The following is a 13,848-nucleotide window of genomic DNA, read 5'->3' as shown; positions in this document are numbered from 1 at the left end:
TCCTGGAACCCACATGTTCTACATTCTTCTGATTTTAAGCAACAAAAGTAGAACGGGAAGTAGAAGGGTACTTCATATTCTACTTTCCTTACTACTTTCGAGCGTTTTGAATCGCTTGGGCAGGGCTATCAACATTAAACTTGAGCGGGATAAAATTAACATTGAACCAGTACGCATTAAGATCAAAATGAATTTCGTGCTCGACAAAATATGACACATTGCAAAATGACTTGTAAAACCCTGTATTAATTAGGTTACCTTCTACCCAAGCGATTCAAAACGCTCGAAAGTAGTAAGGAAAGTAGAATATGAAGTACGCTTCTACTTCCCGTTCTACTTTTGTTGCTTAAAATCAGAAGAATGTAGAATTTCCATCGACGGCGGTCGATGTGGCGATGTGTGTCGTCGCGTGTGTGTTGTCGATATGGGGGCCCTTTCCGTTTTAAGTTCGTAGGCTGAAATTTCAGCCTGTCAGCTGTTTGCATTGTATATCAGTTTTCGAGCAACTATCTAAGTTGGTACAATATACAGGTGAGCTTATCCTAAGGTGTATGTATTTGGAAGGCTGATTTTTATCGCTTCTGGTTCTGAATGAAGATTTTAAGAGTGTTTTGTGTATTCGTCAAGCTTCGAGAAAGCTTGTTTGAGCTAAAGCTTTCACCCATCCTGCCAAAAAGTGACGTTCAAATTTGGTTATAAAAAAAACATGCTATGAGACTACCTGGACTACATACACTTTTACTCCGGATTCCACCACTAGATCTCTTTAATGCACCTTGGGATAAATGTAAACAAACCCGTATTTTCGAGCAGGTACTCGAATCTAATTCTAGCTTTGTGGCTAGAATAAGCTAGACTGAAAATTGCAGGCTAGTTTTTTGTGTGGTTTTGTATGGAGTGTTTACATGATTTCAGCCTCCAACTGTCAAACTCCATACAAAAAACTAACTAGAACCGTGAAGGCCCCCATGGTCAGAAAAACTTTTTCTTTCACACCAAATGTCTGACTTGGAGCGTCGGTGTTCCGATTGAACCATCGCGACTTTGATCAGTGCGCGCGGTTAAAATGACCTTTTGTATTGTGTTGTACGTAGCGTGCGCGCCAAAATTTTAAGAGTGCGCGGAGAGTGAATGTGGTTTTTTGGGGGTGGGGGAATGAGATACAGAGACGAATTTCGCTGCACATTGACACATGCATTCGCACTGCACGGGTTGAACTGCGAATATTCAGTTCTGAGAGAATATACTCGAGCGCTCGCGCATGAGTGTAATCAAGCGCGGTATAGAGAATAGAGAAAGACAAACGATTATTTTGCTCCAAGCTTTCTACTTTTGTCCCGTTGGGTACCGGTCGTCCAACATGCTGTTGTAGACTATTGTCGACGATGAACGGGTCTGGTAGCGACTGTCCTTCATCAGTAGACAATAATACAATAACTCTCCTTCCTCGTCGTTAAACCATTCCGGGTATGTCCTTGTCCTGGAATTAGAGGGTCCACCTGACTAATGTCTTTGAAAATCACTTTTACTCATTTCATAAACACTTCCGCTATCTGCACTCACAAAAAAAAAATTACATCCTTTCGTCACGATATTTTACGTAGTCCTTTGAAAAAAGCGAACAATCTAAAGTGCATTGAAATGGTTCATAACAAGGTTTAGAAATTTACTTTAAAGAAATTTACTGAAAGGATATTATTCGGTCCCAATTATATCAACTTGCTTCTTTTCTATTTGGCGTAACGTCCTACGTGGACATGCCGGCCTATGCAAGGCTTTCGAGATTTAATTCATTACCACGCAAGCCGGATAGCCAAATCCTTGCTACGAGGGAACGGTCCATTCTAAGATTGAACCCATGACGGGCATGTTACTCAGTTGTTCGAGTTAACGATTGTATCACAGGAACGCCCCATAGCAACTTGTTGTAAGGTTCAATTTTATTCGACGGGTCGTCGATCGTGTCTCACACACACACCATCAACTAAACTAAACAGTATAAATAAAGCTGTTAAGCGAAATAACAGAAATGATACAAAACCTAACGCGGCACTGTTCGGTGGGTTTTTACTATTTTTTATTTGCTATTAACTTTTTCGCGTGTGCTTTGTTCTCAATCTCCTAGCGAAAACACTCAAACCGCGGTAAAACTGTCAGGACGCAAGTTGCGTCACTCAGTGGTTGTCAGCTGCCATGATGCCAGGCATTATTAACAAAAGTGACATCGCGAAATTTCATGCTCTCTTGTCATTGAACTATCTAAACAAGCAGCACGCTTCTCTTGTCAACCATCATTCTAACCACAACTCCTTGGCACACGCGTGGCACAGAACTCCAAGCATCAACGCCCAGCTTGGTAGGGGAACTGGGGGTAGTTTTGACATCTTAAGGTTTTCTCCTGATTGCAATCCTTCTGCCAATGTAAACTTACTAGTAGACATCGAAAAAGCTTTTTTGATTATTATGTACCATCTTACGAGAAACTACGGTTCCTGGATTGATTTTTATAACATTTTGATAATTATAAAAAAGTGTGTTTTTTCTTGCGTCACGACTGCAGTGCGGTTAAAATCGACACCATGATGGGGTAAAATCGACACTTTGTGGGGTGATTTCGACACATTTGTTTTAGCTATTAAAATAAGAAACTCTGATGGCTTGTAGTTTTCATGGAAGTTCAACAAAGTATTTCGTACCAATTTTATGAAAAATTAACACAAAACATTATTGAAATATGCGAAAGACATGGAATTACAAGTAAGAACAAAAATTTCATTACAAATAGCATCGGACCAGACTCCATATAGTAGAAGCTACAGCGATAGCATCTGGTTTACGGAATGAATGTTTAAGATTCCTTTAAGAAATAACCTGCCAGCCATCTTCCAGTAATTTTCTTCTCACTATATATAAAATCGAAAATCGCCACAATGACGTGAGAGTAAACATTCAGCGAGAGAGAGAAAGCGGTGAGAGCAGAGCTCTCTTAGCAACGCTGTGAAAGGTCTTGCTCCATGCCACACTGCCAGCCCGCGGGTAATGAGGGCAATGGTTACTTAGATTTTTTGTTTACACCAACCGATTTGAAAACACATGGTATTGGCTTTAATGATTTTTTTTTAATAAATAAAGTTGCAAAATAGCCACCTGATGATAACGTGTCCCATCTCATACCCCTTCCCATTATAAATCAAGATATTCAAGGCAATATTTAAAAAACATGTTTGAAAACTATGCATAATAGCTCAATTGTGTAATGGTTGATATTCCAACTCATTCAATCATTAATAAAGCCAATCATACTCATTATTGGTGCTTAAGCACCTCGAATACTACATACACCGTCGTCATCGGCAGATAAGTGTGGTACAGCATGTCCTGTAAAACGGGTTGCTATACCCAGGACGTCGAACATGTACACTCCCTCAAATCTTCTTCTATTTGGCGTAACGTCCTATGTGGACATGCCAGCATGTATAGGCTTTCGAGACTTAATTCATTACCACGTAGCCGGATAGTCAATCCTTGCTACGGGGGGACGGTCCATGGGATTGAACCCATGACGGGCATGTTATTGAGTCGTTCGAGTTGACGACCACGTACCACGGGACCGCCTAAAATCTACTACTCTGCAATATTGGCTGAGTCAGGACAAGGAAAACGCATGACAATAAGAGGCGGATGAAGAGAGACCCTAAGCGGCCATATGCTAAAAAGCCTTGCTGAAATTCCGAGCAAGAAAGCGGCGGATGTTGATGGCTTGAAAGTTAAAGTTGAATTTGTAACGATTTGCTCGCGTGCGGGAAGAACTACTTATTTCAGGATGTCCTTCCAGAACAAAGGGAGAGATGGTTCATTGCGCAACATGACTGCAACATACTGCGCGTTAGGTGAGACAACCGTGCGCACTTCATTCAGCCGGATCAGCCGGACTGCAGAATGATCCACAATGAAACTATGCTTACTGTAACGTGCCCAAGAGGGCTGAAAAGATTCTGACTGTATCTATCAAGAGTGATGGCTATATCTACCATGTGATGCTATCACCGTACTATGGTGTTGATTAATAACAACCACGTTATAATTAAGGACACGTCAAATTAGAAGCAAAATCTGAAAAATGTGGGGCGGGAAGAGTAAATAAAGTAGTTTACAATTAAACGCAAATTTAGTTTATTGATCAAGAAAGGCTATAACAGTGTTGAACCATTCTTTTCTATAACAATATAACAGGTTGGCTGATAAGTCCCCGGTCTAACAAAGAAAAACGCATTTTTTTGTCAATATCGTTTTTATTATTCAACATAGTTCCCTTCAAGAGCGATACAACGATTATAACGACCTTCTAATTTTTTGATACCATTTTGGTAGTACTCCTTCGGTTTTGCCTCAAAATAGGCCTCAGTTTCGGCGACCACCTCTTCATTGCAGCCAAATTTTTTCCCTGCGATCATCCTTTTGAGGTCTGAGAACAAGAAAAAGTAGCTGGGGGCCAGATCTGGAGAATACGGTGGGTGGGGAATCAATTCGAAGCCCAATTCATGAATTTTTGCCATCGTTCTCAATGACTTGTGGCATGGTGCGTTGTCTTGGTGGAACAACACTTTTTTCTTCTTCATATGGGGCCTTGACAAAAGTTGCTTGACAAAAGACGCTCTGTCTCACAAACTAATTGACATACAGACGTCAAATTTTGACACGAATCATTTGAAGGTTGGTACTATATAAAAATAATATGCATTTAATACTAGCGGCGCCATCTATGTGTCAGACCGGGGACTTATCAGCCAACCTGTTAGATAGGAATTTTAGAACTACACATTTGGAATGGTTATATGAGGGTATATGTTCACTATTAAAATTTGATATTTTGCGCAACAATAACAATTGTCTCATACACCAATATCAATTCCATTCAATACTTCAATACCAGTATCAGGATAATAAAATGAAATATTGACGGCGTTTTTGGAAACCTTTTTAAAATTTGCGACTGGGAAAATTCACATTGAAAATGTTCTAAGCATCTTTTACTTATTACCTAACGTATGAAACATAAGTCGAAAAAAAGAGTACAAATGGAATTAGAACCATGTGCGATATCATATTTTTATGATAATGTAATGGTTGTTGCAACGTGTAGAGTTTGAAAATAATTCGAAATTTGAGGACATCCGGTAGATTTGACCGGGCCTTAACTAGTTGAGTATAAAAAAAACCAATCCCGACCGTGGCAAGTCAGATTCGTTTGGACTTTCAAGATAGGACGTTACGCTGCCTAAAACTTCGCCTTCCAATTTATTTCAAGAGTTTAGTTATGTCCCTCTACCCAAGGTAAGGCTTCTAAACTCCAACGTTTCCAGTAAGGGAAACCTCCTAAAGGTTTCTATGATCGCCTGGACGATCAAGTGTAGAAAAGTCCGCTCGAACGAAGTTTTATTCCACCTCGGCTCATCTCAACCTACCGCGACGTTGATCGATGTACAGTATGTACCATATGTGCGCTCATCGCATTACACATGAACGTACTTTTGAAGTCGTCTCACAATTCACCTTTGTCAGTTCAAGGGTCAGCAAGGATAATAGCATGAATGAGTTGTGAGCAGAAGTCCCCCAACGACGCTGGCTGCCGTTTATTCTACAGTCTGAGACAGCAGTTCAACTCAAAGAACCTGTCTTGACGGACGAAGCTGGGACTATGTAGTACCTATATAGTACCGGTACTCCCATACGCCTCTGAGTTATGGGCACTGTCCAAATCTGATGAAACCATTCTGGCCGCGCTCGAGAGGATGATGCTCAGGAGGATTCTTGGCCCCGTATGTGTGGAAGGACAATGGAAGACTTAACTTATGACGACTAGCTATACGAGATTTACAATGACTTACTGTTGTGTAGCGTACTGATAGAAGAAGGTGCGAGACCGTGAGCGGGTTCGAACACTCCTGAGGCAGGCCAAGACCTTGTAGCGGAAGTAGCGCCGAAAACAAAAAAAAGCCCAAAAGTTCCCAAAAACAGCCACAATTAGTAACTTACTTAACTCTTCGTTTATCGAACTATTAGTCAGCTGACAAACTAGCGTCCACGGCCTGTCCAAATCTCACGAAGTTCAACCGAAGTCATACATAAATCGAGAAAAGCCGGGACGTGCTGTGGGTACGTCCTCTCCACGTGCAGATATTGTTTTTGAGAGGGACTCTCTTTTATTAATGCGGCTGAGAGTGTTGCTACCGCTTATCGACAGGTGGAGTGAGTGAGAAAGTCTTCGGCTCAATGGGGACTGATACACTTGCGACTCGTTCCCTACACAGAACAAATTTTTCCATACAAAATGGGCAAAATTTGATTCCAATTCTGTTCCCACAAAGTGAGGCAGAACAGTCCAAGTCCATCGTGGACGTGGCAGGACGCGGGCGTTAATGTGTCACCTACCTTAAGACTGAAAGTATAAATCTTCTTCATCGGTGGATAAAAATTAGAGCACCCAATTTACCTATCTCGTTGTAATGCAGGCGTTTTAGGGCGAAATGGGCAAAATTTGCCAACCTACACTAATAGTTCGACTCTCACTGGCTGGTCACTCAGCAAGCCCGAGAGGCGACTCAAGACGATCGGAAGGACGATCGTGCTCTCTTCGAAACAGGCGGCCGAGCGGGACGGTCACGCACAAACACGGATTATAGTGAATAATTGGTATGTGTATTGTTTTAACGTAAAAGTTATTTTATAACATAATTTGGTCAATTCCCGCTATATCACAAAACTTGTAATCTACAATTTGCTTTAGTTTCATTCAAATACCTGTCTAAGGACACATCTTCGACATCTCTGCTGTAGGACAATAAGCCAAATAGAAGAAGAAGAAGTTATTGCCAGAGCCACATGCATCGGGAAAAAATTAAAGGCTTTAAATTCTGTTTTTCTCCACCACACACAAACACCCCATGCTGCTCAATATCAATTCAGCCCTAGCTAGTCTTAGGATTCAGCCCTAGCCCATAAAAAATAAATCATTTAGGATTGGCGTATGGAGATTTTGCGTCATTTCATTAGCTCGCCTGAATGGCCTGCATCTTCTCCAGGTTTGAAGCCATTGGATTGTAGTGTTCCGGATATAAGCTAGGAAAGTTCAACGACGCTAGGCATTTTAGTTAGGACGAATTCAAGCATCATCAGGTGAAGATTTATGACAAACTTCGTTGATCAGCCGTTTTCTAATTCAGAAGAGAGATATTTAAGCTCATTTAAGTAAAATGCAATTTTTACTTGAAAATGCTATCGGTATCGACTTCTCAGACAAATTAATTATCGTTTGAATTTTCTATCATAAACAAACTGCATCACTATTCCGTTGCTACCAAATACAATATATAAACAAATACGTGGAAAGTTAAAACGTGGATATTTTAAGAAAATGAGAAATCAACTACTTACCATCCACTTAAGGCAATCGAGACAACCCATTTGCGACGCAGCGTGAATCGGAGCCATACCATCACGAGCTCGTACGTAAAGTGATCCACCTGCCTCAAGGACTAGAAACTTTAAAACCTCCAGGTGGCCTTCCTGCGCAGCCAAGTAAACTGGCGTAACATCATTGTCCATTTGTGTATTAGCACTTTAGGGAAATCAGCAATACGCCTCATTAATTTCTTGCGTCACAATGAAGCACAAATAAAATTGATTACTTACCTAATGTCAGGTGCAGCTTCGGTTAGTAAACGAACGCAATCTAGACACCCACGAGCCGCGGCGTAGTGCAATGCTAGAGCACCTCCGGCTGGACGATCAGTTGAGGTCATTGTTTGAGCATGAGAAGAATCCAGATGAAGTCTATATCTGGATTCCTTGTAATCAAGAGAGTACTCCACTTTCAGGCTGGAATGGAACAATGACCTAGAAAGTCCTGTTTTAAAAACAAAAAAAAAAGTTCTTTTGTAGGCCAAATACGATTATATTGTGTATCTGTCTATCTTTTTAAAAATAATTTTAACTCCTAAATAGAAAGGAGTTACCCTTCACCTTCATTTCTTTAACCACCTACCCGTGTATGTTTTGCTTATTCTTTTTATGATAACTTTTGGATTATCGAAACGATCAAAAAAATATATATATATAATGTCTAGAGTAACATGTTTTAAAAGCGGTAAAAAAGTTCGAATTTTTCAATTTTTTAAATTTTCTTTAAAAAATAAAATCAATTTCTATCCCTTACTTCTGTAACCACCTACCCGGGTAGGTAATACAGACACATTTAAAAATATTTCACGACCTCGGTTAAAAAACTGCCGAAATCCGTCGGCTCTATCGATTCTTGCTGATATGTCAGTTGAAAAATCCCAGAAGCCGATAATTAGTACCATTTAAAACTAAAATATCAGTTAAATAAATATTTGAACCGAAACTCGGCAACACAACATGCCGAGAGCATACGTCAACACAGCTGTTAACGAGCTCATCCGTCAAAATAACCGAGATTTCAGCTTTACTCTTTGGATTAGCCGAGGCTCGGTATTCTATCTGTCATTCGCCATTCTGTGAATCTCGTGCTAATGAAACGAAAACCTTTCGGAGTGATGTTGTGATGTAAAATAAAAAGTGTAAAAAAAAAGTAAAAATGAGTCTCTCAGCGTGATAAAACCGAGCATCAGTAGTGTGCGATCGAGCACGGGTATGGAGCGGGGTTGGGACTAGGAAACTCCATCAGCGCACGCAGCCGGTGCTCTTCAGAGCGTCGCTCGGAGCAGTCCCTATTCAAGGATCAGATGTGGAAGCTAATCTGATTGTTTCAACCTTTGCCAAACCGTTCAGACTTCCAGGATTCATTTCCCGTCACCTACACGAGGTCAGTAGCAACACACGTCCACGTGAAAGCTAAACAGGGTTCACTCAGACTTGTTTCACTCTGCCCGCTTTACAGAACCGTGCCTGTACCAGTGTCCGCTCCTTGCCCGGCTCATTTTCCTGTACCTGTACCACATCCAAACGCTGTGCCCCATCCGGCGGTTGAACCGGCGCCTGTCCCTATGCTTCCTATCACACCAGAACTCTCATAAGAATAGGGTGATTTCCTGCCGTCCTGCTACAGTAAGGGACACGATGGTGGTATCATGCTGCAGCTATGCTATGACTATTTCTCCAAGTAAATCATATTGTTTATTTATGTTACCTAAATAAACCCACTTGATACGCAAATGAAACCACTAAAATAAAAATCGGCAATCGGCTTCTTGGCTTGGTCATAAACATGACGCGCGAGCTTCGTGATCCTATGTGTTTCAAGACACTGTACTGCGCACTTATCAGACCACTGCTGGAATATGCTAGCATCTTGCATGTTTGGTGGCCAGCATCTACTCGGGCACTTGCGCGGCTAGAGTCCATCCAACGGAAGGCAACGCGCTTCGCCCTTCGTGATTGGCCGCGTCGTCTCGACTACAGGACTAGGTGTTTGCTGCCCGCCTCTCGCCGAACGTGTTGAGCACGCCAGACTGGCATTTATCACGGGAATCTTAAACGGAACCATCGACTGTCCCGAGCTGCTTTCAAGGATTCACCTCTATGTTCTTGCCAGAATACTCCGTCGCCGACCAATGCTGGCAGTCGCTGAAACCCGAACAACATTTGGCTCTCGCAACCCCCTTCTTTGTATGTGCCGTCTATTAAATTCAGCTGACGATATTGATGAGCCTGGAATGACGATAACGGAACTGACTTCACTTTTAAGTGTTCGGAATGCGTTCAACAATAACAATATATAAATGTTCTGTTTGTTATAGCACATGATAAAAACTATCCATGAGTAAGCGAGTGAGCGTCAACCCATTTAAATCGAGAACAGAATACTGCCGCGCTCATGAAACAAAACGCCCATTGAAAAGAACACCTGCGCGCCAGCTCAATGCACGCACAAAGTTTCCTATGCACACACCAGCTTCAACGCAGAGATGCACGCTGGCCTTTCAATGTCGTGCACTGGAGAAACACCTGTGAGGGAATGCCGAGTTCATTGCTATTGTGCGCGTTTCCATTTCGCACCGCTGTCGCAATCACATTCATGAAACAGCACACCTGCGTTCTCGTCTGAAGAACATTCGCTGCTATCGATGCAAACTTTAGCTTTTATCCAAGTGTGAACGCACGCTGTTTCACATGATAACACACATAATCAGAATGTTTTCAACGCAATATGAAACCATGTCCAGCTACGTTTCTTCAGACAAAAACCCGCGCACTCGCGCGCGCGCGCGCGCACACACACACACCACACACACACACACACACCACACCACACACACACACACACACACACACACACACACACACACACACACACACACACACACACACACACACACACACACACACACACACACACACACACACACACACACACACACACACACACACACACACACACACACACACAACACACACACACACACACACACACACACACACCACAACACACACACACACACACACACACAAGAGAGCTGCTAAGAGAGCAAAAAATGATGCCCCCTCTGGCAGCTCGTTGGTCGCGAGTGCCGGTTGTGGTCCCGAAATGAGCGAGGCAGAGGGGTCGTGGAGCACGGTCGTGCGGAAAAATCGCCAGAAGCCGAAGGAAAGTGTCATTCTGGATGACACCGGCGCAAAGCAAGTTCACCCTGCATCTACTCGGGAGGCGCTTCCGCCGAGGCGTCCAAAAACCGAAGCCGTACTAGTCGCGCCTGGCGAAAATATTACCCATACGGAAATCCTCCGCAAGCTAAAAGCAGATCCTGAGCTTCAAGCTTTCGGTAAGAAAGTAGTGCGAATTCGAGGAACAAAAAATGGAGGCTTGCTTTTCGAACTGGGCAAAAGCGATGATGATTGCGGAGTCGATTACGCAAAGGTGGTACAGAATTCCATTGGTAGCAATGGGACAGTAAAGACCTTAGGCCAAATGGAAACGGTGGAAATTCGTTACATCGACGCAGAGACGCAGACCAGCGACGTTGAAAAAGATCTTCGGGATCTGTTCACCGACCTGGTCGGGGTAACTTTCGAGACCAAGATGACCAAATGCTTCAATGGAATGCAGACCGCTTCAGTGAAGCTCCCGACGAAACTAGCAACGCTAGTGGCAGCACGTGGCAAGATTAGGATTGGATGGTCAATCTGCCCGGTAAAAATACAAATACCGAACAGGAAGTGTTTCAAATGCTGGGAGACGGGCCATTTCTCCCGCGATTGCAAAGGCCCAGATAGGACCGACTGCTGTCTGCGATGCGGTGAAACAGGGCATTTTGCCAAAACATGTGTCAATCCTCCCAGATGTGTCCTTTGTCCACCGGGTACAAACATGCAGCATACCAGCGGCGTTTTCTATCCAGCGAGTAAGCAGAAATCGATATGGAGATAGTTCAGTTGAACCTGAACAACTGTGAAGAAGTCCAAGACATGCTTGGGCAATTGCTTATAGAGGAGAAGGGAGATGTGGCAATGCTGTCCGAGCCGTATCGCTGTCCTAGCGGCGTAAACAATTGGGTTTCTGACTCTACAGGGACCGCTGCTATTTGGGCTTCTGGTAGATTTCCGATCCAGCAGATCATTTCAAGGCACGGCGAGGGGTATGTGATTGCAGTCATCAACAAAATAACCTTCTGCAGCTGCTACGCTCCGCCAAGGTGGGATCTAGAGAAATTCGAAGAAATGCTTAAGAGGATTTCAGATTAGGTCTACGATGTTAATCCTATCATCATTTCAGGAGATTTTAACGCTTGGGCCACGGAATGGGGCAGTAAAAGAACAAACGCCAGAGGAAACGCCATGTTGGAGCACTTTTCTAGACTGAACTTAGCACTGGTAAATGATGGCTCCTGTCCCACATTTGTAAGGAATAGCAGAACTTCCATTATAGACCTTACGTTCTGTAGTCCAGCATTGGCTTCTTCCATGAACTGGAGGGTAAGCAATGCCTACACCCTCAGCGACCACCGAGTGATACGCTACATGACAGGAAGCAAGTGCCACAGGGTTGCCCAGGGCTCCGGCTTTCCAGCCTGGAAAACACAATGCTTCAACGAAGAACTGTTTATTGAGGCATTGAGGTTTGGTGATTTCTCAAACACCTCGTCAGCATTGAAGCTAGCGTCAGCGATCGCCAACGCCTGTGACACCTCTATGCCACGAAGAAAAGGGGGACCTTACCCACGACGGAGAGCTTACTGGTGGACTACCGAAATAGCCCAGTGCCGAAGCCATTGCATCGAAGCAAGCAGAAAGATGAATCGAGCCAAATCCTCGGAACAAAGGGAGGATCTGAGACGTTTGTACATCCTGGCACGATCTAATCTAAAACGGAAGATCAAAGCAAGTAAAAGGAGATGCTTTTTGGCCCTATGCGATGAGATTGAAAACAACCCGTTTGGTGCTTACCGAACGCTGATGGGTAAGATGGTCGGCCAAGAACTACCTAGGGAAAGGAACCCAACCGTGCTCAAGTCTATCATTGAACAGTTGTTTCCTATCCATGAGCCACAAACTCCACGTGATATACCCCGCAATCCTGATGTTGAACTTGTGTCAATATCCGCTTATGAACTACAGAAGGCTGCAGACCATCTCAAACTGGGGAAGGCACCTGGTCCGGACGGTATTCCCATTGAAGCGATCAAAGCAGCTATCAAAGCGTACCCGGAAGCTTATGTATCAGTGTTCCAGAACTGCTTCGATACTGGCTTTTTTCCGATACCCTGGAAGCGACAAAAACTCGTTCTTCTACCAAAGCCTGGGAAGCCCCCCGGCGACGCATCAGCACTAAGGCATTTAGGATTGATAGACAATTTCGCCAAGATACTAGAAATCCTAATACTCAACCGATTAGTTGTCTATACGGAAGGCGAACACGGACTGTCGGACAGACAGTTTGGCTTTAGAAAGGGGTGGTCTACTGGTGAAGCGATCGCAGCTGTTTTAAAGAAAGGACGAAGCGCCTTGCTAAAAAAAAGGACAGGAAACAGATACTGCGCGATCGTTACGATTGACGTAAAGAATGCTTTCAACAGTGCCAACTGGGAGGCCATACATGCAGCTCTCTCCAAGATGATGGTTCCATCGTACCTCTGTAGGCTGCTGAAAAGCTATTTGGATCACCGTGTGCTTTTATACGACACAGATCTGGGAATCAAAAAAATGAGCATCACCGCTGGCGTTCCTCAAGGTTCGATTTTGGATCCAACTCTCTGGAATGTTATGTACAACGGAGTTTTGACCCTAGGGCTTCCTCCAGGAGCTGAAGTGATAGGGTTTGCTGATGATATTGCTCTTACTGTCCTTGGTGAGTCAATAGAAGAGATTGAACTCCTCACATCCGACTCCGTAAGCAGAATCGAGTCGTGGATGCAACAAATGAGGCTAGAAATCGCCCATAAAAAGACGGAATTCCTCATCATAAGTAGCCACAAGACAGTGCAGTCAGGTAGCATCCAGGTCGGTGATGAACGTATTGAGTCGATACGTCATCTAAAATATCTTGGTGTGATCATCGATGACCGCTTAAGTTTCCGGAAGCATGTCGAGTACGCCTGTAACAACGTCTTTACGGCAGCAAACTCGTTGATACAAATAATGCCGAACATTGGAGGGCCCAAGAGTAGCTGCAGGCGACTGCTAGTGGACGTGGCCATCTCACGGTTGCGTTATAACGCTGCGATCTGCGACAGTTGGTGAACAGAGTACACCGATTGCTAGCTATGAGAGTTGTTTGTGCCTACAAAACAATATCGCACGTGGCAGTTTGTGTTATCGCAAGCATGGTTCCCATCTGCCTCATATTAGCAGAGTATTCTGAGTGTTGCAGTT

General features: G+C 43.5%; 1 protein-coding gene across 21 annotated transcripts in view; it reads right to left on the bottom strand.

Annotated features, from left to right (window-relative positions):
• The window catches only part of LOC121589311, a 191,142-nt gene that overhangs the window by 139,778 nt on the left and 37,516 nt on the right, over positions 1-13,848 (bottom strand). For all 21 annotated transcript variants that reach the window (XM_041908179.1, XM_041908137.1, XM_041908145.1 and 18 more), the window contains 2 exons: positions 7,693-7,906; positions 7,435-7,618 (listed from right to left, as the gene is read on the bottom strand). In XM_041908179.1, the coding sequence (XP_041764113.1) occupies positions 7,435-7,618; positions 7,693-7,802 (294 nt within the window). In that variant the 5' untranslated portion in view covers positions 7,803-7,906. The remainder of the gene's footprint in view (positions 1-7,434; positions 7,619-7,692; positions 7,907-13,848) is intronic.

This window comes from Anopheles merus, chromosome X (genome assembly GCF_017562075.2).
Source record: "Anopheles merus strain MAF chromosome X, AmerM5.1, whole genome shotgun sequence".
Taxonomy (NCBI): Eukaryota; Metazoa; Arthropoda; class Insecta; order Diptera; family Culicidae; genus Anopheles; species Anopheles merus.
Note: the sequence above shows the minus strand (reverse complement) of the source record. Positions and strands in the feature narration are given on the sequence as shown.